The sequence below is a fragment of the Diadema setosum genome, chromosome 13 (genome assembly GCF_964275005.1).
Source record: "Diadema setosum chromosome 13, eeDiaSeto1, whole genome shotgun sequence".
Classification (NCBI taxonomy): Eukaryota; Metazoa; Echinodermata; class Echinoidea; order Diadematoida; family Diadematidae; genus Diadema; species Diadema setosum.
The window spans coordinates 22,937,323-22,964,857 of record NC_092697.1 but is presented as its reverse complement, the minus strand read 5'-3'; the positions used below and the strand labels follow the sequence as shown (position 1 = coordinate 22,964,857).

Sequence of the window (27,535 nt, the reverse complement as noted above, 5' to 3'; positions counted from 1 at the left end):
CTTCTCTCTCTCTCTCTCTCTCTCTCTTTCTCTTTCTCACTGTCTTCTCTCTTTCTGTCTCTTTTCTTCTTTATTTCAATCTCACTCTCTCTCTCTTTCTCTCCTATTTCCAATTTATTTTTCAATTCTTGCTATCAGATTCTCCAGATTCATATTGATACACAGTTAAGACATCGATGTATGCTTATTTGGGCAAAACCTTGCTAATACCACTTTAATCTCTCTGTATTTCTCTACCTTTCCCATTTCATTGATGCTACCATAACTCCTTCTTTTTTTTCAGTTTATCTTGCGGTAAACACTATCTCATTCACTTGTGCTTCTTTCTCTTAAACTTGTGTGTAATGAAAATCATAAATATAATCAAGCAATATTTCCCAGTAGTAAATTCAAAAGTATCAGACATATAAATATATAAAGCAGGTCATAAGTATTCTAAAATCAAAATTGACCAATACACTCGAATAGACATGAAATCAATATGCATTACGTCTTGCATCAACCTGTTGTACTCTACATGTATCAATATGGTGTGCAATATCTCCAAGATCTGCTTTTCTTAAATTCTTTCCTTGTATACATTGAATCTCTCTGCAAATAAGTTAAATCTTTCATCTTCCTTTGGGCTCGCGGATGTCAGGGCAGATTGTGTCATGGTACTTCACATAATTTTCCTTCTATCACTCTCTGATCTTTTAGATTCATGTCCCTTGCTAATGTTGTTGTTTTATTAAGATACCTTCTATGATTTCCTTTGCAGTATTTCTTATGAAATCCTTGGCCTGCAAATATAAAATTTTTATCAGGCATAATGTTCCTATCCTTTTGTCAGGTGAGAAAGGCTGAAAAGCTTGGGCTACGCTTTCTTCTTGCTAATCTTCACATAGTTGCTAATGTTCCCAATTGATCACTTCACATCCCATCTGGCTGAAGATTGCAATCAAAACTTGAGTACACACATTCCAAAGGCTCCCATCTACCTGGCCAGTATTTTGCCAGCATCAGTATTGTATTCTAATAGGATGTCATGAATATCAAATGTTCAGAATCACTTTGGTTATTCATATCATGGCATTTTCTAATAAGGGAAGCACATAATGATCTTTCTTTAGAAAACTGCACCACAGACATAAGCTGCGTTCAGACGAAAGGAGTTTTGGTCGGAGTAACTTCGGAGGAAGGGTCGAAGGAAGCTTGGTCAGAGGAAGGTCGGAGGAAAGGTCGGAGTAGTGCCCATCTGAACAAGGATGTGGTAACTTACCACGACCTCTTCCTCCAACCAAGATACTCCCGAGTTGTGTCAGGAGTATCTCGCTACCACGACCACCCGGTCGGAGTAAATTGCCGGTGCAGACAAGCCCTCAGAGTATCTATGACCTTACATACCTTATGACCTATGTAAAACTTCCCGGGGCAAATCGCAATGTTGACACTTTACAAGTAGGGGCTACACGTGCACATGCAGTATTAATTCTAACCTAGCCGATCGCAACGAAGAAGCTAGCACTCAGAAATTTTTATCAACAAGAATGAAGAAGACAAATGCCGCTGATAAAAAACAATCGTATGGTCATATGCGCGGCACTACTACTTCTGGAAGTTACAACGACCCTCCACGGTGATCCCCTCGAAGGCCGTGGTAAATTGGTCAGAGTTTCTTCCCGCAACCGTCGCGTGGACACAGGGTCGTGGTAAGATAAGTATTAATTTGACTTTTAATTGCTGTGCCATAAAATTTTACTCCGAATAGAAATATGTCTGAACATGGCTAATGATGTCAAGAGGAATATTCTTGTTGAAATACAAACCTTTTGATGCTATTCTGTATATTCTACATTAGACTATACATACTTGACTGTTCACAAGCTTTTGACTGTCAAATCTTGAACAATCATCCCTCCCCTGTATTCATATATTCAGGGGGAAAGAACTATGAAAATATGAAATATAAATTGTATCTATGTGTTATCAATACTAACAGCGATATCAATACTAATAGAATATTGTTAATGGTCTCTTTATTGAGCAGAAATTGTGATTAAACATGCCAAACAGGTATTTTGGTCCCACATAATATTTGCATGTAAGTGATTGTTCCCAGATGACTTTGAATAGACAATGATAAGAATTACTTCAGGTAATTATTAATTTGCTCCTATCATGGACCATTTCTTACTAATCACAGGAGTGCCCTGGGTCTGTACTTTCTACATGCAGACAAATTATCACAGTTGGACAGTCTACTCAATGTGCCTATGAGATATCGCTGCTTCATTAACACCAGCCATGTTGTGCAGATACCCACAGGAGAACAACGGTGAAAAAAAAAAAAGAAAACTAAACACAACAAAGAAGGCTGGCAACACAAAAAGAATAATCATTAAATGATTTGCAGCATTTAATTGTTCACCTCATATCCCCCTCAAGTGGCATTGCGCAACTACCTAACCTTTATCGACGGCGGCTGAACGAAAGGTGGTGCTTTTATTCTTCCTTCTCCCATTGTGCTGGGGAAATTAACTCCAATATTCGTTAACGGATGTCAGTTCATTAGTTTGCGAATTTATATCTCACACAATTCCATGATACATTATTCACAAGAGCCCTTAGTGTGCGCAGGGTTGAGGCCATAAATGAGATTTTTTTATGACAATGTAGAGTTAAGTAGATTCACTGACTGAGGCAGGATTAGATGAAGAGAGGAAATTAATTGTTTTTTGTGCAGCTTGGTAACACGATAGCTCTGCTTGCCATTGTTGGGTTGATGTTGTCTACAGGTACATACAACTGTACAGCATGCATTTCAAATGGAATGAAATGATATGCACATGTTTAATGTGCTGCTTACAATAGCCAGGATGACAAAACTGGCGAAGTGATCTTGCTTTATATCACACCTACCACCTCATAGAAAAAGAAGACCATCCTCATTTACTGATAGAGAGATTTACACAATTTGCTGTAGGCCTTTACACTTAGTTTAACAAAAACAACAACAAAACATATGTATACTGTGTGTGTGTATGTATGTATATTATAACATAGATAGATAGATAGATAGGTTTATAAATAGACAGATAGATAGATAGATAGATAGATAGATAGATAGATTTGTCATCATCTTACATACTATGGTTACAATCACAATAGTCACACTATGATGACTGCATGTACTTTGTATGATGTAAATGTCTGCCTTTTCAGGTCTCATACACACTTGGGAGGGAGGGGAAAGGTATTAACTCAGTTAAGACATGTACATGTATTTGTGTATTGAGTTGACCTGGTTTTTTTTTACAACTAGCATCAACAGTCTATAATTTATATTATAGACCAATGCTCAACCACTAAATCCTTTACAACTAAACTCTCAAAAACATTGATTTCCACAAGTCAGAGCTCAGTGGCTTTTTCACAAGGAATAATTTCTCTTGCCTGAACTTAAAGGACCTTCTACTAGAGTAGTTGGTATTGTTATACAAATTTCCATGTCGCCATATCAGAATTGATTATAAAATAATTAAAAAATTGCTTTGGTCTTATTTGTGATGCACTTGATTTGAATAAAGTCTGTCATGTACATCAGTATGATTTGCTTTGTTTTTGCTTTTGCAGCATTCATATACAGCAAAGATTGAATGTCTTGTATGCATCCTAATTCAATAATATACACTAACCAGTTGATTGTATATGTGCTGCAGATATTGCAGTTGTTCACATTTCCTAACTCCCAACTGAGGTTGTTTTTGATGAATTTCATCCTATCATCACAGTAAGCTCTGATTTATATCATAGAAGGGCAAACTATGGGGGCATTTGTTTATAGACTGCCAAAGGGAATCCCCAATTCCAGCATGCCGACTACAAGAGGGAAAGTATGGTGCGTGGGGGGTGGGAGGGGGGCGCCGATTCCTTGCAAAAAATGCCCGGCACATATGATATGATCAATGGCTCATCCAAAGCTTTCTCGCAATGACTTTACAATGATGCATCCAGCTCTTCGTCGACCATTAAAATTTCAACATCAGCAGAGGAGTCTCATATCCTATTCTACAAGGCTCCTCAGGTCAAAGAGGGTACACAAAACAACAAGTTAAAATTTTCATGCCGTCCCCATGACAACCGGACTGCTAACTCCTCCTCCCTCATCAGGTCCAATTCACTTCCTATGCCTCTCAAAAACCCGGTCACAACCCCACTCCCCTCCTCCCGACTCCATCCACCATAAATCAAACCAAGAAACATCTAACACCTCTGCACGATCTTCCACCTTGCATCGTTAAAATGTGATGAGCCAAGAGACAAAGGGGTACATTAAAAGACAGCCCAGACCGCCAGACATGGGGTCTCCTCTCCCAATATTCTAGATGGGCTTAAAAGATAAATCTGCTTATTATGCTGTTATCTTCTTCTTCCTCATCATCTTTCTTTCTTTAAGTGGAGAATTAAATCACATCAGTTTTACACTGGTATCTTGCATAATCAATGAATTCCCCAAAGACCAACATCCATTTTAAACTCTATAAGCACCTTACAATGGCACTGCCTTCAATTTGCCTGTTGGCATTTACTCTCTCCATCCGTCCATTTCTCCGCTCTCTTCTCCTCTACCTCTCTCTCTCCTCTCCCTATCTCTTCCCCTCCTTTCTATCTATTTCTCTATCTCTCTCTTACTCTCTCCCTTTCTCTCTCCTTCAATCTTATTTCATAGCAATATCAACTGTAACATCTACCTGTATCTAATTCATACAATGAAGGATATACTGCAAACAGGTGGTGTAATATATTACGTCTGTCTTTTACCAAAAATTCCCCCCTTCTTTCATCAAGCCAATCTGAAGATAGCATGGCGTACAAAGCCTGCTGTGGAATTATACTGTTTAACTGACAGTTGCATAAAAGTGCTTCCCTTAAAAAATATCAGTGACATACATGCTGTACATGATATGCATACGGTATGTATGCACCAAATAAATACTGGGTTATACAAGTTGTAAATGTTGCTGTCTGGGGGTGTCCTACTTCTAGAATGACATTTGAATATTGAGAACTACATATGCCGAATATTTCACACAGTTTTTATTTTCACAAATTTCACGAATCAGGTGCTATTCGCAAATTCAAAGATGTGCAAAAATGTTGACTCTGATCCAGACATGAATGTGAGGTGCACATATACATTTCTCCATTCCATACTGTACTCCATGATCGTGAATTTAACCACTTGCAAAATCATCGGGAAGCCTTGATTCAGTATCCCTTTAATTGATTGTGAAGTACCTTGGATTTGCTTTTGTTACTTGTATACAATTTCACACACAGCAAAATTAAAGGGCTAGATTGCAGAAGTGTGTGGGTTGGTATTTAACTGTCAATGGAGCAATGAGTAGAATATGTCAGTGCTCACAATTACTATCACTGGGAAAATATCTGTCTGTGTCCTGTGAGCAACTTTCAACAGTCAAAACTGGCAGAAACTCTCTCCTTCTCTCTCTCTCTCTCTCTCTCTCTCTGTCTCTTTTTCTCTTCTTCCCTCCCTCTACCAGACTACCAGGTTATTACATTTCTGTGGCATGGTCCTCTATAGGGAATTGACATTATTCTAACCAAAGTGCACAGTATGTTTATCACTACATTATGTCAATGAAAGGAGGGAGGGTAAATCATTCTCAATGCACAACATGTATCCTGATCATTACTCCGTCGGTCTTAACTGCAAACCATCAGCCTTATTGCTGTATTTACTATACTGCAGGGAAAGAAAAGCAAAGTGAGCTCATTGGGGTAAAGGCAAATCACTCACAACAGATCACAAAGGGATGAAAATGTGTGCTATGCCCTAGCATGGCAGTAGAAAAAAAAAAAATCCCTTAACCCATTCCTTCCGGGAACCTGGTATACACCAGGTCCCCGTAGAATTAAATCATATTCAGAAACCGGGAATATGGGGGGGGGGGGGAATTATGAAGCATTTTGTCAGACAAGTTTGCTCTCAGCCAATCACATGCAAGGATTTCTGTAAGTTTGTCTGAAAAAAAAAATAGAAATAATTTATTAGTGGAAAAATGAGCAAAGAAATTGGGATTCCATCGGGATTCAAACCTGAGACCTCTGGACTGCTATAGACCGATTCAAGTGACTGTTCATTGAAGTGCGCCCTCTTAAGGCGACGCCATTACTGGGGGCCAACCAGGCCGGGTCGGCAAGCGCCGTGCGTGCGTGGCAAGGGTGCCAGCGGCAGCCAGTGCTTTTACCACCCGGCGCCAGCCGGCCAGCTAGCTATCTCTGGCGCTGGCAGCGATCGACGCATCTGGATTTGTGACAACTCTAACGTCTACTTTTTTTTTTTTTCGTTAGCTAATTAATAAAATTAAACAACTTATACCGGCTATGAGCGAATGGGTAGATGGCATATACGGCTGTAGCCAAAACAAGGTAAATATCGGTACGATCCGTGAGTGGAATTGTAACACGTTAGACTCTACTTTCTTTTGCGATGACCTGGGTATAGGTACTCGCGTGTAAGCCCCTTAACATTGTCATTAGATCTATATTCACATTTGTGTAAGAGGATAAAAAACACCTGAGGAGAACTATGGCTAGGCGCAGACAGACGTCTAGATAGTAAGCCTAGACTGTTGAGCAGTTAACTGATATAATTAGATACAAATAATGAATCAGTTTTGAGCTAGATAGTAGATATGGCGCTATCAAAGCAACTAATAAGATCAGTTAACTTAAACCTTTTTAGGCTTTTGCCTTTTCTCGGACCAGTGGGGTAAAGTCTGTCTAACGTTTTTTAGATCTTGTCTAGAATTCTAGGCAACAGTCCAGACTAGATCTAGACCCGTCTAGACCTATTGACTTCTACCTAGAACCCTCTAACGTTTATAGCTACATCCTATATCATTTTCGGTTGTCACTAACTTCCGGCAAGTCTAACTAAGTAAACCAAACTGAAGGCAAATCTAGGCGTTTCTAAGCCGTACAAACTTAAGAAGTTAATTTACGTCGCCTGATGTCAACAACCAAACATTCTACTGTTTAAGGTCTAAGTAACCTTGCATTTAACATTGCGCTAATGCCTAAAATTATAATCTACAAAAGTGATTTTCAAATCAAACTTTCTTAATATGAATTATGCTTATGAAACCGATGTTTGCCACCATTCATGGCAGTTTAATATCTATAAGTATCACTTTATCAAAAATTAATTCAAATTCAGAGTTCCAGGCCCAATGGTCAATTTAATGCTGAACGCTTAGTGAAGAAGTAAAAATTTACAATATAAGATTTTTTTTTTTTTTTACACATCTTTGGCTGTAGTGTAGGCTTTAAAATGTTTGTCATATACAATGTAGTATACTAGTAGCCAGGAAGTGTATTCTAACTTTTGTAAGTATTGCACCAAGCATTTGATATATATAATTTATATATATATATATATATATATATATATATATATATATATATATATATACTCCTAGATGGGTCATTTGGAAGACATTTCCATTTGTTTTATATGCAAATTTATTATTACATGTTCAATGGCAGTTTACGCAATGGAGACACGAAAATTGTCTCCTTAATGACCAGTTGTCTCCCTAATGAAGACACTTCCCCCCAATATGTCTCCCTAAGGTGCCAACTAGGGATATATATATATATTTAATTAATTCTCAAAATCTTTGATCTGAACCATCTGTCTTCTAAAATGAACAACTGTATTTCACGAATATGAATATGCAGTGATTTAGCCTAATCAAGAGAATCTATTAGGCATAGGCCAAAGTTTGTTTCAAAAATCTGTGCATTTTTTATACCGCTGTGTTTCACTTAAGTGTATATTATATTCACCATGCGTCAGTAGTGTCTAAATTTCACACACTGACGTGCAGCTTCCGTTTCCGTTTTTTCGCCTGTTATTTTATTTTGTGCACCCAACAACTGCACAATATGTGTTTTTTTTTTCTGATCCTTTGAAGCTTTCATTAATTTTAGATCGATATGTCTGAATTACTCAATTTGTCCAAAAGAAAGGCATTAAATGCCGCTGAATGACTTTTCCACAGTGAGTAAAACAATCACAATTTTAGCGCGGCGGTCGCTGACCCAGCGGCCGCCGGCGGCGCATGCGGCCACGCCCGGCTAACTATGCGCGATGGGTACGCTGGGCTGCTAGCTGCAAGTGCAACTCGCTGGGTAGCTAGCTCGCTGGGAGCCCCCGTGGGCCCCCAGTTATGGCGGCCGTTATAGCGCCGCTAGCGGCGGTAGGTGAATAGGCCATCGAAATTGAAACGGTCTATAGCCCGGTGCTCTACCGACTGAGCTATAGAAAGCCTTAATAGTTCAGTGTTCTTCCCAGAAACCCTTAATTCCCCATGCTCGAATGGTCAGAAGCTATAGCAGTGTGTTTGTGTGTGACATACACGCACACACTTGAACCTGGCATAAACACAAAAGATAATTCAACTAGGGGATAAATGCAAGGGATCACCGAAGTGATGCAGCCTTTTATGTATGTAACAAACACAAACAGAAGAAAACTGACCAGAAAAAAAAAAAAATATATATATATATATATATATATCTGACAAAATGCTTCATGAAATGCCCCTGGGACTCACCAAGAAATGTACACAAGTGTGTTTACATTCATGGCCTAAATTCATGTTTATTTATATTACATTGAGCAGAAAAATAGGTTTTAGTGAAGGATTAGAGTTTCTGCTATCAATGTCTGTTCTTTTTCTGTCTCAGAGTTGCATGTATTTTTGCATAATAAATTTGCTAACACAGAAGTGTGGTTGTTTTGCTCCAATATTCATATAAAGACCTACATACAACACCACAATCAAAGTGTAGCAATCAAAGCTGAGCTCACTAGATTTTGACTTTCACTGACCCCATCAGGTGCTCTTATAGTGTATAACAAAAGAAGTTGCCAGCCCAGCACATGCTCTGTTCATATCTCACATCCGATCGAATTAATTTCGCATTGTTCAATGGCACATGCAGACCGTGGAAAGGGAATACATGTAATGCTCGATTGCTTCTTAAAGCACAGGAGGACTACCAACCTGTCCGTTCCTTGTCGACAGGCAAAAAGAATCTTGTTGGGGGGCATTGAAGGTTCTCGGAGAATGGCAGAAAGAATGGGTTAACATGTCTCTTGTGGCTGTGCGGACAGCACTTCATGATCTTTCTGACATCCCCTGCCTTCCAAGTCACCCTCCTGGAGTAGGACTGAGGTTTGTAACTCTATGGAGAACTACAGACAGATAATGAGACCATAGGAGACAGACAACCACAGAAACTGACAGACAACCTTCAACTGTCACATTAAACTCTATGGGCCGACCAGGAGGCCAAACTTCACAAAGAGCCTTCATGTAAGGATTCAAAAAGGAAAAACAAAAAACAAACAAAACCATTAAGGACATTTGTGCACACACGCACATATAATGCAAAATTGCTGAGTGACAAGGGCATAGCAGTTAGATTAGTTCTAGTTATAGCAAGAGGAACATGTGTAAGATATAATAAAGCCTTTTCACAACAGAATTCCAACTGCGACATAGTGGGTATACTTAATGGGGGGTCTTTAAGTGGGGTAAGGAAAAATCTCCAAGGACTTTCGGTAACTTTGTGTTAGATATAAAGTAAAGCAACTTTCAGCACAATCCCACAATGCATTGCTAAAAAAGGACTAGAAAACTCTGTCATCATTTCACTTGGTTATTGAAGCAATTAGGTATGTTGTCTTCTGGACTCAGTATGCTACAGACAAACTGAAGACAACCAAGGTTATTTCCCCGGCTCACTTAAGTGGTAAAATGGACTTTTACCATGTCCAATGCACAAAACTTTCTTTTTCTATTTCAGAGAAAAATCATTTCCATACCACATACAGATATACACATTGTACAGCATAAGTTTAATCAAAATGTTACTCTCTCTCTCTCTCTCACATACACACACACACACACACACTCATGCACAAGTTTTTAAGAATCTTCTTGAAAACTTTATACAAAGCTATTGATGTGAGAGAGGATTACAAATACGGATGCTTGGAACAGGTCAATATGAAGGATCTCACACATCATACTTAATGCATTCTACTCTAAAAACATTTCTCCCCCATTCCCCTCCCCCCCCCCAAAAAAAAAACAACAACAAACAAACAAACAAACAAACAAACAAACAAATATGAACACTTTAAAAATACCATTGTCTAATTTTGATCATTACTATATGATTTGCTTCATTATCTACAGTTTGAAAAATGAATGAGATACTCCCTGTTGGCAGGAACCTGATGTGTGATTTCACATCTAAGGAAGATGAATTATTTGCTTGAATAATCTTTTGGCTGATTTAAGGAGCAAAGCCTTTAAGTAAACAGAATGGCAACTTTGAGTGGTACTCTAAATCACCTCTAGACATTTTCCTGCAGAGTCTTGTGTCTTAACATCTACCCATCATAAACTACATGCAGACATTCAATTTGCTTGCATAGATCCATAGATAGGTTATCAAGAAATAAAGACATACACATTTGTACTGATGTATAATCTATGTGTATGCCATGAAATGATCAGAATTATGCATTGTTTTATCTGCTTGCATACAGTGTTTCCTCAGTCAGAGTTGGATTTGGAGCAGAAGTTACTAAACAAAAACAAAAAAGGGACAGAATTTTCAAGTTCCTAAAAGAGCAAAACCTTTTAAATACAGACTGTACATCATGCCTGCTCCATATCATCAGCCGAATCTGTATGTGGCACTCTGGGGGGTACTGTTGACAAGTCTATGTTAAAATTGCACTGAGTGCAGAAAGTTCTTTCTTGACAGGCTATTAATAGTCTGAAAAGTGAGTCACAGGACAAGCTATTTTCTGACAACTACTAAGACCATTTGACACAGACTACACATATATCCCCATTACACACACACACACACACACACACACACACACACACAACTTAAGAGGTCACAATAAAAGAGAACAAAAGAATAAAAGAAATGTACAGTCTGGACAGCAAATCAATAACAGAGTGGGACTGTTCATGTGGAGAATAAAATGTGATGGCGAGGTTAATTCGTGGCTCGAGAATCTGGCGACACATTGATGAGGGTCAATTCAATCACAGATGGTTAATTTATTGGGCGAAAGCAGAGCAGAAAAGAGACAAGGGATAGTGGACACTTGGCCAAGTTCTGTTCTGTTTCATATCAATGATTAGCTCTTGAAAACCCTTGCTTTTGACTCCATCTATGTGGAGACGTGTTATCGGGCAATGGCCTTTCTCTCGTTTCGAGTCCAAAATTGTATCGCAAGCGCCGAGAATGGTTACATTGGATTACACCACCAAGTCTCACTTTTAAGATAATCACACATGAAGCCTGTGGCTAATAGAAAAAGCTGCTACGGTAACCAAATACACAGGTACAAAAGTCTCGAGGCTTTCTACAGACAAGTTATCATTGCTTCCACTCAGCAAAAATATCTGACCTGCACAGGTAACATATAAACACCCTTCACTTTGAACAGCAGTACTACTGTTAATGAAGATATTAGATATCTGAACTTTTCTATATCAGCATAAATATCATATATTTTAAAAGTTTGAAAAATATATAGGCCCTATATAATCCATTCTAAACAATTACAGAGTTTGTAAATAGTTGTTTCCTTCTCTGTGTGTGTGTGTGTGTGTGTGTGTGTGTGTTTCCCTTCTGATATGTCATATCTTACAAATAATGTATAATTCTGGATGAAAATGAACCATATCATGCATAACAGTATGTCACTGTTGAGTGGTTGGAGCAACAAAAAAATGGTATCAAATGAGTATCATCCATGCACACTGGATTAATCATCTAATTCACAGAATATGGCAGTACAAGATTGGACAAATGCAGCAGTCAATGCTGTCATTACAGACCATGGGAAAAAATGAAAAATAGCTGCTAAAAATAAGAAGTACCCTCTAGCCACCATATCTCAAGAATAAAGTGCTTCTGGGTTTCTTTTTTTTTTTTTCTGGTTTGTGCCCAAAACAGACAAGAGAATCACAGTTCTCTTTCTCATAGAAAATGGGAAATGAACAAATCCAACAGTTTAAATGTGGATCAATCATACTGCCCCCAAAACATTGATGGCATTTCCTACAACGAATAAATGAAAATGTCTGGCAGAGGGCAATCAGCAAATGTTGCAAAGAAAGACCCGTAAGGAAGACAACCTCAAAAATGCAAAGTCATTTCTAGTTCATCAAGAAATCCATGCCTCTAGCAACAAGATTTTTTCCCCTTCTTTTTCTCAATTTCTAACTCACTCTCTGTGCTTCCCATGCCTTCTACAGAGTGTGGCTTTGGAAGGGTTTACGGGAGTAACACACTTCATGACTGGGAATGTTTAAAAACTGATGGCATTCGATTTTTATTTGTTGGCAAATCCATTTGAGGGGGCACCCTGACGAATATCTGGGGGGATGGGGGTGGGAGCACAAGAAATACGGAGAGACGGGGCATCGCGGTAACGCACGTGTGCCCCCTGGCAGGTAACACTCTATGATGTGCTTTGCCAGGAACTCAAGTGCCGCCCAAGCTCAATGCAAATGCATGAGGGATGAATTATGGATGCCGGTTATTTCATACCAGAAATCAAGTGCTTATAGGTAGATGCCGTGCTCTGGAGGATCTTAACTTTGGCGCGGAAGAAGCGACAAAAATAGGCCATTTCAAGAAAAGAAAGGAAAGGAAGGGAAAGAAAGGGAAAGTGAAGGAGCGAGAGAGAATGGGAGTGCTCCTCTAGGGCAGTGCTGCAAAGACGTGTATAGTGGCGAAGATAACATTGGAATAAGCGCTCTGCCAGGGCGAGAGGCTAGAGGAGTGTGTGATCATTCCTCATAGCTATGAGGGGTACTTGTCTTGGCAGGGGTGTGCGTGGCAACCCGTTGGGTCAGCCTCCATCATGCATCTTTAAGGTGCTCCTAAGGTCCCTTATCACCACCTGCCCTCCAGCCCAGTTCCACCCAGAATCCCAAAGTTTGGGGGTAAAGTGTGAAAAGGGGGGTGAGGGGGCTCTGTACCAACAGTAATAGGGGCGGGCTATCCCACACCTTATCAGTGACAGCTCTATGGCTTGGGTCTCTGCGGCATGCAGCGACATGTAGAGGGTGACAGGAAATGCATTAAGTTGAAGGTATCTTTGAAAGGATCTTTGTTTTCTTTTGTGTCTCCAGTCCCATCCTTTGGGGACCACAGGGCTTGAGATATCTTCATACCTGTAGTTCCACTCAGGAGTGACTCTGAATATTCAGAGCTGACTGGAGAGTTTTGTTTTGAAGTCTCAGGGGAGTTCACACAGGGCACCAGGTAAGCACTTGAAAGACACCTTGGTAAACCGGTAGGGATGACATTTTCAAATAACACCTGCCTTTCACCGCTGACTTTCTAATGAGCTCTGACATTCAGCATCCCTAGTAGAGGGCCTCCTTTGTTTTTTTCTTCAATTCTCTCACCTTTCGTTTCCTCTATCTCTTTCTCTCTCATTCCACTAACTTCCTACCTTTATTGCTCTTGTTGCTATTATGCATGCATGGTAGCTCTTTGCTGCCATGAATTGTGGTGCAAAGTTATCACACATCAGGGTGTATTTCAAAAGTCTTTGCTCGCATATACACAAAACCAAATGGGTCATCCCTGTAATTTCTTCTTTTCTGAGGGGGAGGGGGACAAAATTCTGATGAACAGACATACAGACAAACCAAAAAAAAAAAAAAAAAAAATGTCTCTGGTACCAGCAATGCAGTTAATCTAAATTTATTACAAGCACAAGTAAAGGAGGGAATAACATGGGGATGATCATTACTTCAATTCTAATGATAAAAAACTGTTAGTGATAATAGAATTTCAATATGCATACCGGTAATGTATACCATGACAGGAGTTAATGCAACTGGGAAGCTTTTGTTTCTGTTTTGTGTTTTGGGGGGAGGGGAGGAATGATAAAAGCACATTGTCTTTTTCAAGGTCATATGAGCAGGATTCACACATACACAAATTAATGGGATACAAATCTCAAGATTTGCATCGGGAACAAAATCTCCAGATTTTTGCCTGTGTGTAATTCAAGCAATTATTGCAATCAGCATCGCAATACAAATCCAAAGAAATCTTGCACTTATTCCTGAATCATCTAACTTGCCCCATGGTGACCGTGGGGCAAGTCAAGACTTTTGAAATACACCCTGATGTGTGAAATTACAGGGATGACCCACGGTGACAGTGTGAATGCTGAACCATATAATCTCGAAGCAAAACAGTGAAGCACACTGTGTGCCCCAATCTGAGTGGGATATTTCTGTCCGCGTGAACGCTTGCAAAAAAAAAAAAAAAAATCCAAGATTTGGATTGTGAACATCATCCCACCACTTTTGTTCATGTGAAAGCTTGCAAAAAAAAAACCAAACAAACAAACAAACAAACAAACAAACAAAGATCTCCTGATATGGATCGCGATGCGATTGTTATCCTGCTACTTTGTACTGTGAATGCGGCTATGGACACCAGTGAAAGAAAACATGTCAATATATGTTGGATCTCTTCACAGCATTTTTCAGGGATTTTTGAGAAGTGCAAAAACAAATGATTGAAATGGACACACAGCAGAATGCCCGAGTGTGCACTGTGATGGCAGCATGTTGCAAGGGGGGGGGGGGGGGGGTGGACACAAAAGGAAGTGGCAGACAGTACTGACGTGGAACAATTTACCTTGAATAATCAGTAAATGTTTTCCAATGAAGGGTCAATCTTATGCAGAGTCCAGTTTTGAGGACTAACCAGAAATCAATGTAAGGTTTAGATTTCATTATGGAAAAATAATCATTGCAGACATAGAACAGAATGTCACATAAAACAAAACAAAACAAAAAAACTCCTCTCTGACAAAGAGTCTTTTGACAATAAAAATAATAATTTGAGTGATGAATCATTCATAATATATGGCTAGTTTAAAAGTAAATTTGTCCTCAATACTGGGATTCAAGAACACTGAGTTAACAGCATTCCACAGAAATAACCATTCAAAAGTCTGAATGGCAAAGTACAAACTTATGTTCATCATCTGTATCAATGTTATTAAAAGTAGGAATACACAATAAAGCTACTTTACAGAAAACTGTAACAATGCACTTCAATTAGACTGACTAGTCACAAAATGTTAATTTCAAACAATATTTGTAATGCTGGAATCGGTACCAGCAGTCATAGTCTGAATGAGATAGACATCAGCGCTATCAAAAGATATCACACCGACACTGCTCTTAATCAAATCAACCTTGTGGGGGCTGTCAATATTTTATTTGGAAGAAAAATATGATTCACCCATCCACTGTCATTTTCAATTAATCTTTCAGATGAGATGGAAATTGCTTGTTTCACATCATGTCTGGGGTATTCGAAGCGTTTCTTGCCCACAGTATGGCTGAGTTAGGTTCCTCATTAAACTAATATGTTGTAAGGTGTGAACATAATTGCCTGCCAAAGGTGGAGGCTACAAAACAGACATCTAATTCATACCCTATCAATCGCTTTTGTGCAAAGTCCCCCCAGGCTGATCTCGAAACACCAAGGCTTTGCAGGCATGGCTACAAAGTGGTGCCTGATGTTTTGACACCTGTGACGATTCATACAATAGTAAGAAAAACTGAGCGGAGTGAGCAAGACATTTTAGTTCAGTTTCTCACAGAAACAAAAGCCGACAAACATCATGTGCCATGAATGATTTGCCACATGCTTTCAGGGTAAATGGATAACTTATCATGCCCACCATTAACTCATGTGCAAAGAACCACTTCACTTAAAATGATTTCAACATTGTATGCAAGAATGGTTGATAAAAATTCATGTTTGTAACGAAATATGTGCCATAAAAGAGCTTGTTTACACGATTTGCTCATCATTCATATAGTCCCTGAACAATCACAAAAAAGTCACTTGCATTACAAGTGGTAAAACTCCACAATGTTCATTAGGTTCTGTATCTCTTATGCAGAAAAATTCGAGAAAATTGCATAGATTTCTTTGTATCACTTGTATAATGTGGAATACCACTGTTTATTCTAAACACATGTTATAGACCGTACATCATAGAAATTACAGAGCTAAGAGACTTTATTTTTAAGACATACAATATTCATACAGTGTAGATCCCATAGTGAGCAACAGAGGGATGAAATCTGGTTTTGTTTGTTTGTTTTGTTTGTTTGTTTGCTTGTTTTCTGACACAGATTTCCATATCACATCTGTTATTCCAATCAAGTGGCTATCATATAAACTGTAATTGCAGGCCAAGTGGCAATGGCGTTTTTGTTGGATTGTTTCCTTTTGCTTAGCTGCTAAAAGTGACTACAAACAATGCAGATAGATAAGCATTGATCTCTCATGGGTCGGCCAACCTTACACCTTGACTGGAATGTCTGTGTTCTAATCTCTGTTTTCATTCAGTGGTGAATCCACAGAGAGACACACTGTATATTACTTGGCACCATTTTCCCATTCATCCTTTGTACGTGGCTCAATTTCCAACGTCAATCAAGAATATAGCTTGTAATTCTCCGCATCACCGCCTCTTGAAAGTAATTCATGATTCCTGGTTTTCATTCCTTGTTTCACAGAAGTGTAAACTTCAATTTATTTATCACAGGCACTACAGTAAACAACTCCAGCATCATCTAATGGCTATTGAGGCTGTCTTGTGATTGCACATCAAATGTTGGTGGTTTAGCACTTGTAGATGATAAAGACAAATGAAATGCACATATGGAGAGTGGATGGATAGTTGCATAAATATTCAATACATTCATATCTCACCTAGATCTACTGTTCTACTAGCGAGTAAACTATATATCAAATGAAAATTACAAGGCAGCCTACTTTATTTACACTGTATCCCTAGGTTCATTTTGCACTTTCTTTTCACACTTGTACAGAATTACTAAGAATTATTCTTTCTCACACACAACTGCATGCAAATTACATTTTATACACTTAATCAATCACAATGCACACACAAATACACCATACAATATACATACCTCTAGTCTAGGCATATGGACCAACTCCTGATGTGCTATAAATATATAATTGACTACGGTATATTAAACTTACAATATACAGCAATACTTGATGTGTGGGTTTGGGCGTGGCTATGGATGGTCAGTGTGCCTTCCAAAATGGTCCATGTTTGAGGGCACAAACAAGTGCACACACAAACACACACACACACACACACACACAAATACTATAACAGATTCACTTAAGTACTGACCCCAATCAAGGGACTTACAAGGACTAACGCTGGGAGCAACTTTCACCATTAACCCCATCGCCAACGTGTCAGATGGCACTCAGATATGCTGAGAACTCTCAAATTGAAAATTGCTCACTCCCCACTGGGGTGAAAATATGGCAAGATGTGAGTAGCCTACTCTCTCTCTCTCTCTTTCTCTCTCTCTTTCTTACTTTTTAAATTGTTTCTGAAGTGTTTTTGACCTTTGCATATGGATGGCCGGAAACACAGAGGACACAATGTAATATCTGGTTTCAAGTGAAAAACCTCTGTGGCAGAGAGCGTTATATGGAAATGACTGGGAGAGTAATATTTTGCAAAACAAGGAACAGGGAACAGTTAAAAAGAGGTTAATAGCAGTATGGGTCTGGAATTAATTGTATCCTCTGGTGCAATCGTGGCAAGAAATTTGTGCAGTTGAGCTTGGATTTATCTCAAGTGGTCAGTTAGGAGCAACAAGATATGCACAAGCAAAAAGCTGTGTGACCAACAGCTGTACAGATTCTTAAAGTCCCAATAAAAGACCGCACAATGGTGGTAAACAGCACTACTGCTGGTGCTGCCATCACACCTGAACCAGAGACCCACTGACTGAGAGTGTCGTCTAATCCATGAAGCCACAGGAGCTCAGCCAGTGGTAAAGAATGCAAGGGGGTTCAGGGAAAAGACCAACAGCTAAACATGGGATATAATAATCCCAATCAGAGAAACAAAACAAAGTTTATGCACACAAAACAAAGCCAAAATAAAAAAAAAAACAAAAAACAAAATCTGAGGATCAAAAACACAAAATCTGAGAATCAAAAACAAAAGAAAAAAAAACAGAAGAAAAATAAAAGTAAGAGGTATCCTCAAGGGTAAGCACTATCTTCAAAAGAACAAAAGCAAGGTAAGTAGAAAGTAACCATAATATCTCTTGTTGTTTCTGTTTGTTTGCTTGTTGTTTTTGTTTTTGTCATTAAGACAATATCTACAGATACGTAATACCACATGGGACTGTGTACATACAGATTCCTTGTCTTGTATTATAACTATTGTACAAAGATACTAAAACATTGAATATTGAAGTCTTTTCTCTGTCAAATGACAGAGAAAAGACTTCAATTCATTTGTTCCCTCCTGGGAAGTTTCTAAAACAAGGATTCACTCCACATTCATTAGCTGTTGCTACACTAGGTAAGGAAAGCTTCCGGCAAGCTCTGTGGTTGTTACAGGCAATCTTCAGTGAATAAAGCATGCATGAAATTTGTATACATTACAGAAACAGTCTATTGAACACATAGTGATTAAATCAGGTCAATGTATTCTTTTTCTTCTGGGAGTATTTTCCTCTTCATTTAAACACTTCCTGGAAACTATACTGATGAATGTTAGATAATAGACGGCATGACTTTACTCCACACATTAAACTAAGTGACAGATTTGCAAATATAATATGGCTAGCAGTAGGCCTGACTACACATGTATGTCCCGGAACATTGACATGATTGTTTGTTTTTTTGCCAAATAATGCATGAAAACAGTTTGTTTGTCTGTTTGTTTGTCTGTTTGTTATTTTTCTCCACGAAATGCACATACTGTGTAATGCAGCAAATATGAAATAGAGGTTGGTTACAGGCATCTCTAAAACTGCATCACAGAAATTGATCAAGTCTGGAATTCACAAGTTTTTCTTATTTTATTGGCTGTATCACTGGCATGCTTTTACATTCTTAATTAATATTATGTAAATATACATGTCCTTATGCAAATGGACAACAGAAATTAGATATTATTTGTTTACATCCCTATCCACTGACGCACACAATAAATTGTACTTAATATACAGACACAGGCTAAAGTGTTACCAAACATACTGACAAGCTCTTGATCAGGTACTCATCAGCCCACAGAAGAAATGATCACCAAGTCAGATTGGAAATAAATGAATAACATGCCACCGTGCTGGACAAATACAGCACCAGATGTCTTGCATTCCATTTGTAAAAGTAGTCTAACTCTTCAATTCGTATTACAGTGTATGACTTGCTAAACACTACTAGAAGTAATACGATGTGTATCAGGTTTAATTTTTACTACCCTTGTGATTTTCAACTGGTTATTTATTCACCAAGTAGCTGATTGAATACACATTGGGCAAAGTTTTTGAAAGGTTAGGTGATTTCCCTCTCAGTTGCCGACAACTCATCAATGGCATGACTACGGCAAATCACACATTGCCGCCACAAAAACATGCATAATTCAATGCTTTATGCACTGACTCTCTGGCTTACATTATCAATGGCACTTAACCAAATCATCAAAACTTCATTAGCATCAGTTTGAATCACTTCATCTTACATACACCAGCTGTCTATAGATGCACTGTTTTCAATATACTGCTTTCTCTTGCACTTGACATGCTTTTTTTTTTTCATTCTATTTGCTGTTACCAGTCTACCCATCCCATCCTTTCAAAAAGTCTGTTCTATGATTTATGCATGCTTTATCTAAAACTCATTTGCATGCATGTACATGTTACTAGATTATCTATTCTCTCTTTTTACTTGCTAGTTTAATCATGCACTTTGAATCCTCTTCAATTCAAATTATGTACCAACACAGTACACACACAAAGAAAGCAACGATACAGTTTTATTCATTTGTCATTATCCAATTTATTCCATCAAACTAGTACACTCTTTTTACTGAACTCACCTTGCTGTCATAATTTCCAAAGCTGCTATGAAAGGATGAATTCCTCCTTTTTCATAGTAGTCTCTCATATTTAACAGGACTAATTCAATGATTTCCACATTTTTTTCAAGATTATCTAGCTGCTGTCAGACATTTGATCTCCAGGGGTCTGTTCTACACAGAGGTTCACAGCTATCTCAAGCTATACAATAATTGCAGCAGCTGGGAAGTAGCCAAGTATCTGTGACTACTGAAGTATGTGCTGCTTTGAAAAACTAAAATCATTGTAAATTACAATGATATAAAACATAAGTTACAACTTACATGTACATCTACAAAGTAAGAGCTAGCAGTGCAGTTCTTTAGAACCAAGCCTTGCTTGCAACACTTGCATTGTACACACTGCACTTAAAGCATTATACCTTAACCTGTTGAGGACGGGCTGATTTTGCTGTAACACACATTTCTCATAGACACCTGCCCGAGTATAATGAGGACTAGTCTTCAATGGGTTAAAGCTTTACAGCACAAGGAGTTTTTACCATCACTTCAACCGCATACACACAGAAACACAGACACACAAGCACACACAAACAATGCCATCACATACTCACCACACTGAGACAGAGCAGCTCCCGCTTGACAAACGGCAGGCGGCGCTTCTCCACAGCAGCCAGGTAGGTCTGTAGACGGGTGTAGGAGTAGGGGTAGCAGTAGGCAAACTGGTACGTGTCCTCCTCCTTGTCAAAGCAGAAGGCAAAGGACATGACATAGTTCTTCCTGTGGTCCGGGCAGCGGTAGTAGTACACATTCTTGGACGGTATCCGCTGCCTGCATGAGTGGAAACCAACAAGGGCTCATATCAAATAAGAATCTTAAACTTCTAGGAGGTGTGATTTGGTGAAATCAGTTTCTAATCTCCATACAAAGTAAGGAATGAGAATCATAATGGAAGGATAATTCCATGGATAGAGGGTCCCTTTCAGTGACATGGTGAAACAAAGATAGATAGCATATGGAAGGTATGAGACACCTTGCACACTGAGATGATATTCCTGGTGGTACAAGAGGCACACGTAAAAATGGAGTCAGAATCACTCAAGCTTGGTATGAAATGTGCCATCAGGTCTCATGAATTCATGACTCATATCAAGCTGTTAAAGGTGCTAGGTTACTTCTTTTATGGATCAGTAGTCTACAGCAGGATCACATGTACTGTCAAAAATGTTCCACATTTTTTTTTCTTCATCCCAGGTTGAACAACCTTTTTTGCAACACCTTTTAAAGGATAGTATCTAGCAAAGCATTCACAAATTCATTCTAAAGAATAATGATTTTTCAATTTTCTAATCCAGATCTTGGGAGGAATTCATGAATGCAAGCTATCCCCATATAATATTTTGATAGACTGATAGTCCATAAAGCCAATAATATTGCAAGTAAAGGTGATTAGGCTGAAAAGTTAGAAATCAGGCATCTGATCAAATATGAAAGACTTGAATTTCTAAGTCTCGAAATGCTTAGAAATTGTACACATTTGATACTTTATGAAACTAGTCTATGATATTTGGAATTCTCCCATTATATTTTGTACCCACACTCTTGATTTGCCTTTCAAATTCAAAGCCAGCTTTCTCAAAACTGCGTGATGGCCTGACTTATAACATTGTGAGATATCGTTTGAACTACCAGTAACCAAGACAAAACTGAGACAAATTACACGACAATGGAAAGCTTTTTTTAGACATGCATGAAAGTTTGAAACTTCTACAATTCGGAAATCAGTCTTTGGCAACTTTATCAGGCTGTCAGAATAAGGACAGGCCACAAATACAATCACTATAAACCCATTAATTTGTGATATGCACATTACTAGACAGAGACCAGAACAATGTCACTTGTTACAAGCAATCTGGGCATGAAGTACAATCATCTCTTACAAGCTTCACAGAGCTCGATTTCAGCTGCTACTTTATTGGGCAGCTCTCAGTAGACGTAAAGATTGATTAGGTCTAAATTTAAGATTTTGCCTTTCTTTCTTACTTGGACAGGTTAAAGGGACTGTACAGTACTGGTTGAGGTGGGATTCATGTTTTGAACATTCCTAAGTGAGATAATGAGAAACCTCTCATGAAATATGAAAGAGCATGTAATTTTAAGAAGGATTCAACGTTTATTTGATGAAAATTTTTTTTTCAAATGGCTGAGATATCCAAAAAAGTGATACTAATAAAAGGCGACAGGCCACACCTTTTATTAGGATCTCTTTGTTTCAACTTGGTTTTTGGATATCTCAGCCATTTCAAAACTTTTGATACCCCTTAGAATTGCATGTTCTTTGACATCTCATAGAGTGGTTTCTGAATACCTCGCAAAACGTTAAAAGCTAAATCCTCACCCTCAACCTTTATGTCACTAAGATATCAACAATCTTTACGCAACAACAGCACGTAGCTACGCACTTAAAGCAGGCTCGCTGTCATTGTTCTCACATCATATTTTTCACTCAATGGCCCAATATAAAACTTTACAATACTTGGGGAATTTACTAGAATCAAAGCTTAGTGTGATATACTCCTCTCGTTCAATGACAACCCACAAGTAAATTGTGCTCCCATACTCATCACTTCTGATCTGCAAATGATCACAGCCTATGAGCTTATTGAAAGCCACCTACTGTCCACTCCGCAAATTTGTGGCTTTTTAACAAAAAGCCAACCCAAGCAAAACAAAAACAATACAAACAAAACAATGACCGGCAAAGTGAATCCTGCTCTGCGTGTGTGCAATTCAGGAGTGGTATCCAGGACTGGCTAAAGCTTTTGTTGTTTTTGCCACAGCGCCACGCTTGCATTCCCATTGATTGATAATGGCTTTGGCACAAAATATCGCCCCAAGGCCCCGTTGGCTTGGACCACTTAGATCCATAGTTCAAGTCAGGGGCAAGAATAAGCAAACTGGGAAAGGGGAGAGGAGGCAGAAGGAAAAAGGATGCCAGCAGAGAAGCATTGTAGTTTTAGATGTGTGGTGAAATTAACAAAACGAGGAAAATCACGAGGGAGAAAGAAGAGTATTTTTCTAATAACCTTATACGAGTGGCAGACATATTTGCAGTTTGTTTTGATAAAATTTAGTCTCCTTTGTGGTAAGGGAAATGCAGTTTCTATTTCCAAGCGAGTTCTCCATTATGCAGTGGTCATATGCACTGACTGCAGGGGAAAAAAAAATGTTAATTTGGACTGTCAATCAATGCAAACAGACCCTTGTATCAAGATGTACCATTTTTCAGGCTCTATTTGTCAATTTCTCACATTCACCTTCTATGGCTGGCTTTCTACTTATGGTATTCCGTATCAATACAATTTGCAAGGAAGACAAAAAAAAAAGAAGAAGAAGAAGAAAAAAAAATTGATTCAAATATTAGGGAAAAAACCATCAGAGGAGTGTAGTAATGTGGTTAGAATGGCTAATTTTCCAATGCATGACGAAGTAGTATGAGGATGAGTAATACCACAAACAAGTAAAAACTTCTCTCCATGGTGCGCACTCAAAACCACAGTCTTCATCTAATTCCTCAGCATGATATGTACAAGGGTTTGGGCAGACAAGACATGTCGGCAGAGGTCAAGATCCATAGCAATGTTCACCCCGTCTGATGACACCACTCGAGAAGAGAATCAACATCTCTCTACCCAGCACGGGTCGTGACTGCATGATTACAGTCTGAGTGAGCCATCTATTGTGGGACGGAAGCCCTCACTGACAAGTCTGATGGGCCCTCGTAGTCAACCCGTCTGGGTCTACAATTGTCACCGGCTCCCAAAATCTCTTCCCAGACTTTTCTGAGCCCACTTTCTGATCGCTTCATTTCCTTGCAGTCATGTCCAGACAGAGAACATGACATTTAATTAATAGTGTAATTGGAACTTTTTTTTCCTCGTTCTATTTCCTCTCTTCGTTTTTTGTTGTTGTTTTTTTAATCTAAGTGAAGAGAAGTCGATTACTCTTAGATTCTTGTGCATATTACTTCATGACACAGTTGGATAAGTTATCAGATGCCGACCGAATGCAATCTTCACATCAAAGTAGTGTAAATCAGCATGGAGGTTTGCATCCCAAGGAGCACAAAGTCAGATTGCTCAAATGTGGATATGCCTCCCTGTTAACCTATGGCAGTTGTGTTTTTGTTTTGTGTGTGTGGGTGTTTTTTTTTTTTTTTCTGGGGGTCATTTACTTGGTAATGGTAACTTGACAGTGATGGCAACAAATGGATGACTAAGTTAAATCACTTCAAAATACCATGGGGACAAATTTGTCTATTGTTTGTTGATTGCCTTGTGGGTGAGTGACACAAAGACACAAACACATGAACATGAAAAATGCAAACAGATCTTTATAGAAATGAATCCAGCTGATTCATGATCTGCAATAAAGAACGATACTTTATCGTGCTCCAATTAATTATAAAATCACACTATGTAATACATAATTATCTGCAATGCAAAGTGTTCATAGCAGAAGCCACATGCATGGAAGAGAGAAAAAAAAAGAAAAAGAAATGGTAGATGGTCAAAGACGGACACAGATGGACAGTACTACTCACCATCGTGTCCTGCTGGAAGATTTCACCATTGGTGCCATACCCTCTCTGTACAGGCTTTTGGTCTTGCTGAAATTGACGATATTGAAGATCACCCTCTGGAAGAGACCACACGAACATATGATACATGGAATCAATAAAGGGTACACCATTCACTGGCTTTCTGCAATGGGGCCACTGTAGACATCCTCTTAAAACAATTCCAACAATGGCCTTTTGTGCAAAGAGCTGACAAATTAATCAGGAGGCACACCCCATTTAGTGTCATTAGCTTTAGTTCTCATTTCTATTCTCCATTTAACAGACAGTCACGAGTAGATATAATTTGTAAATTGCTGATGTTTGTGCAGACAGTACATGAAATTACTCAAAATTGCATGAAAAGTCCTAGATGGATTATGATTGTTCTATTACACAATTAAAATATTGAGGTCAATGACTTTTCTGCTCATAGGGTTTTGTCATTAAATGTACATTGTACAATGTATAATGGTACATTAAAAAGAATCAATTTTTTCATTTGATAATGGGACATTCTTTCGAAAAATCCCTCTTTAAAAGTAGACACTTAATGCGTCCCACTCTTGGATAGAAGTTCAATGTTGTCGTCGTTTTGTATCGGTAATACTCTTGTCTTTCTGATCATGAACATACTATAAATGTGTATATATAGCCTATTCATGTGAAATAGAAGTAGAAGAAAACAAGGAAAAGTAGAAATTACGCAGTGCATAATATATGTCCCCGCCGGAAGTTTAAATCTTTGGACTGGCATCAATGAGTTTGTTGCAGCTAAAGATAGCATTTTGTAGCAAAATGTACAATAAGGTCAAAAATCAAGGTCAAAGGTCAAAGAAGTCAAAGGTCAAAATTCTGTGTAGAAGTTTTGAAGCCCTCACCTAGTGCCATCACATAAAGCAAACAGAATCAAAATCGGGTTAGAAATGGCGAAGGAGTAGCATTTTGTAGTAAAATGTACAATATAGGTAAAAAATCAAGGTCAAAGGTCAAAGAAGTCAAAGGTCAAAATTCTGTGTAGAAGTTTTGAAGCCCTCACCTAGTGCCATCACATAAAGCAAACGGAATCGAAATCGGGTTAGAAATGGCGAAGGAGTAGCATTTTGTAGCCAATGTACAATATAGGTCAAAAATCAAGGTCAAAGGTCAAAGAAGTCAAAGGTCAAAATTCTGTGAAGAAGTTTTGAAGCCCTCACCTAGTGCCATCACATAAAGCAAACGGAATCTAAATCGGGTCAGAAATGGCGATGGAGTAGCATTTTGTAGCAAAATGTACAATACAGGTCAAAAATCAAGGTCAAAGGTCAAAGAAGTCAAAAATAAAAATTCTGTGTAAAAGTTTTGAAGTCCTCACCTAGTGCCATCACATAAAGCAAACGGAATCGAAATCGGGTTAGAAATGGCGAAGGAGTAGTATTTTGTAGCAAAATGTACAATATAGGTCAATGGTCAAGGTCAAAGGTCACAACTGAAATTCTGTGTGGAAGTTTCAAAGCTCCCATGTAGCGCTATCATATAAAGCAAACAGAATCAAAATTGGCTCATAAATGACAGAGAAGTAGCAAATTGAACATTTTGATCACACACGGACGCACACACGGACACACACACGTACGGAGCCCGTTTCATAGTCCCCTGCTCGAACTCTTTCGGCGGGGACAATAAAATAGCTACAGGAAGATTTGAAAAAGAAAAAGAAAAGTCCAGTTTGGCTGCTAAGAAGATCATACAAACTTGACTGATGGACAAGAGGAAAACAGAGGTAAATTACACTGTTGACTTTGCAATTCAGCAGACGATATATGTAACTGCAGAAAAATAGATAGACATATTTCCTTCTGCCTAGACATGACTGAACATAAAATTAAACTGAGTGTGTCTGTCTTTAACACCTGCTGATGAGTAGTTAATGGAATATAGTCCATCGTATATGAAAATTTCTTCTGCATAAATGCATACTCTAGTGGTAAATTGCATGATACACCATCAGACATCCAATAACAACTGTGCATTGAAATGCACATTTGAAAGGTATAATGCCTATTTCACGCTTATTTTAGTCCATGGACTAAATTCAAAGCATTGTTTTGATATTAACCCCCTTCATGAATACGGGCCATTGTGTCGGTTTCAGTTGTGGTCATCAATAGGAATTTACTCAGGTATCTATTAAAAACCATTTCAACTTGGTTGTGGTAGAGTCGGGTGCATGTCACGAGTTTGACACCCACAAATGATACAGTCCAGGAGTCATACAGCCTATGAGTTTGACACTAAGCAAATAAGACCCATGAGTCTGACACTAAGCAAACAAGACTCACAAGATCGACACTACGCAAACAAGACCCTCGAGTTCAACACTAGGCAAACAAGGCCCACGGGACCGACATATTAAGCCCTATGATGTAATGTCAAATTTGTGGGTCATTTTCACCTGGTTTCGAACTCGTGGGCCTTGTTTGTTTAGTGTCAAACTCGTGGTCCCTGTTTGTGCTGTGTCAGACTCACGGGTTTATTTGCACAGTGTCAAACTCGTGGGCTGTATGACTTGTGGGCTGTATGACTTGTGGGCTGCATGACTCATAGACCTTTTTTCAATGTCAAATTTGTGGGCCGTAGTGACTTGTGAGTGTCGGTCTTTTGGGATGACCCTGTAAAGTTCCTGAACTGGGGTCAAACTACATTGTATGAAGGCATTTAATGTGTAGATAAGTTTCAACATTGGAGCTAGTTTGAACTTAAATCATCATTGACATCTAATTGCTTCAATTGATTATGTCCCACTTTAAGCTGTCAAGTCCAGGTAAAATTTTCTTGCAGGTATTTTCATCTTGTAATCATTATATTCATAAGGTGAAATTTATTTCATACATGTCTCA

The 27,535-nt window shown here is 38.6% G+C and overlaps 1 protein-coding gene across 1 annotated transcript in view; it reads right to left on the bottom strand.

The window, feature by feature from the left end:
* LOC140236898 (cytosolic carboxypeptidase 6-like) overlaps nucleotides 1-27,535 on the bottom strand; it is a 100,253-nt gene that overhangs the window by 62,012 nt on the left and 10,706 nt on the right. Inside the window, exons 4-5 of the mRNA XM_072316833.1 lie at nucleotides 24,642-24,736; nucleotides 20,653-20,869 (exon numbers count right to left, since the gene is read on the bottom strand). Of these exons, the coding sequence (XP_072172934.1) occupies nucleotides 20,653-20,869; nucleotides 24,642-24,736 (312 nt within the window). The remainder of the gene's footprint in view (nucleotides 1-20,652; nucleotides 20,870-24,641; nucleotides 24,737-27,535) is intronic.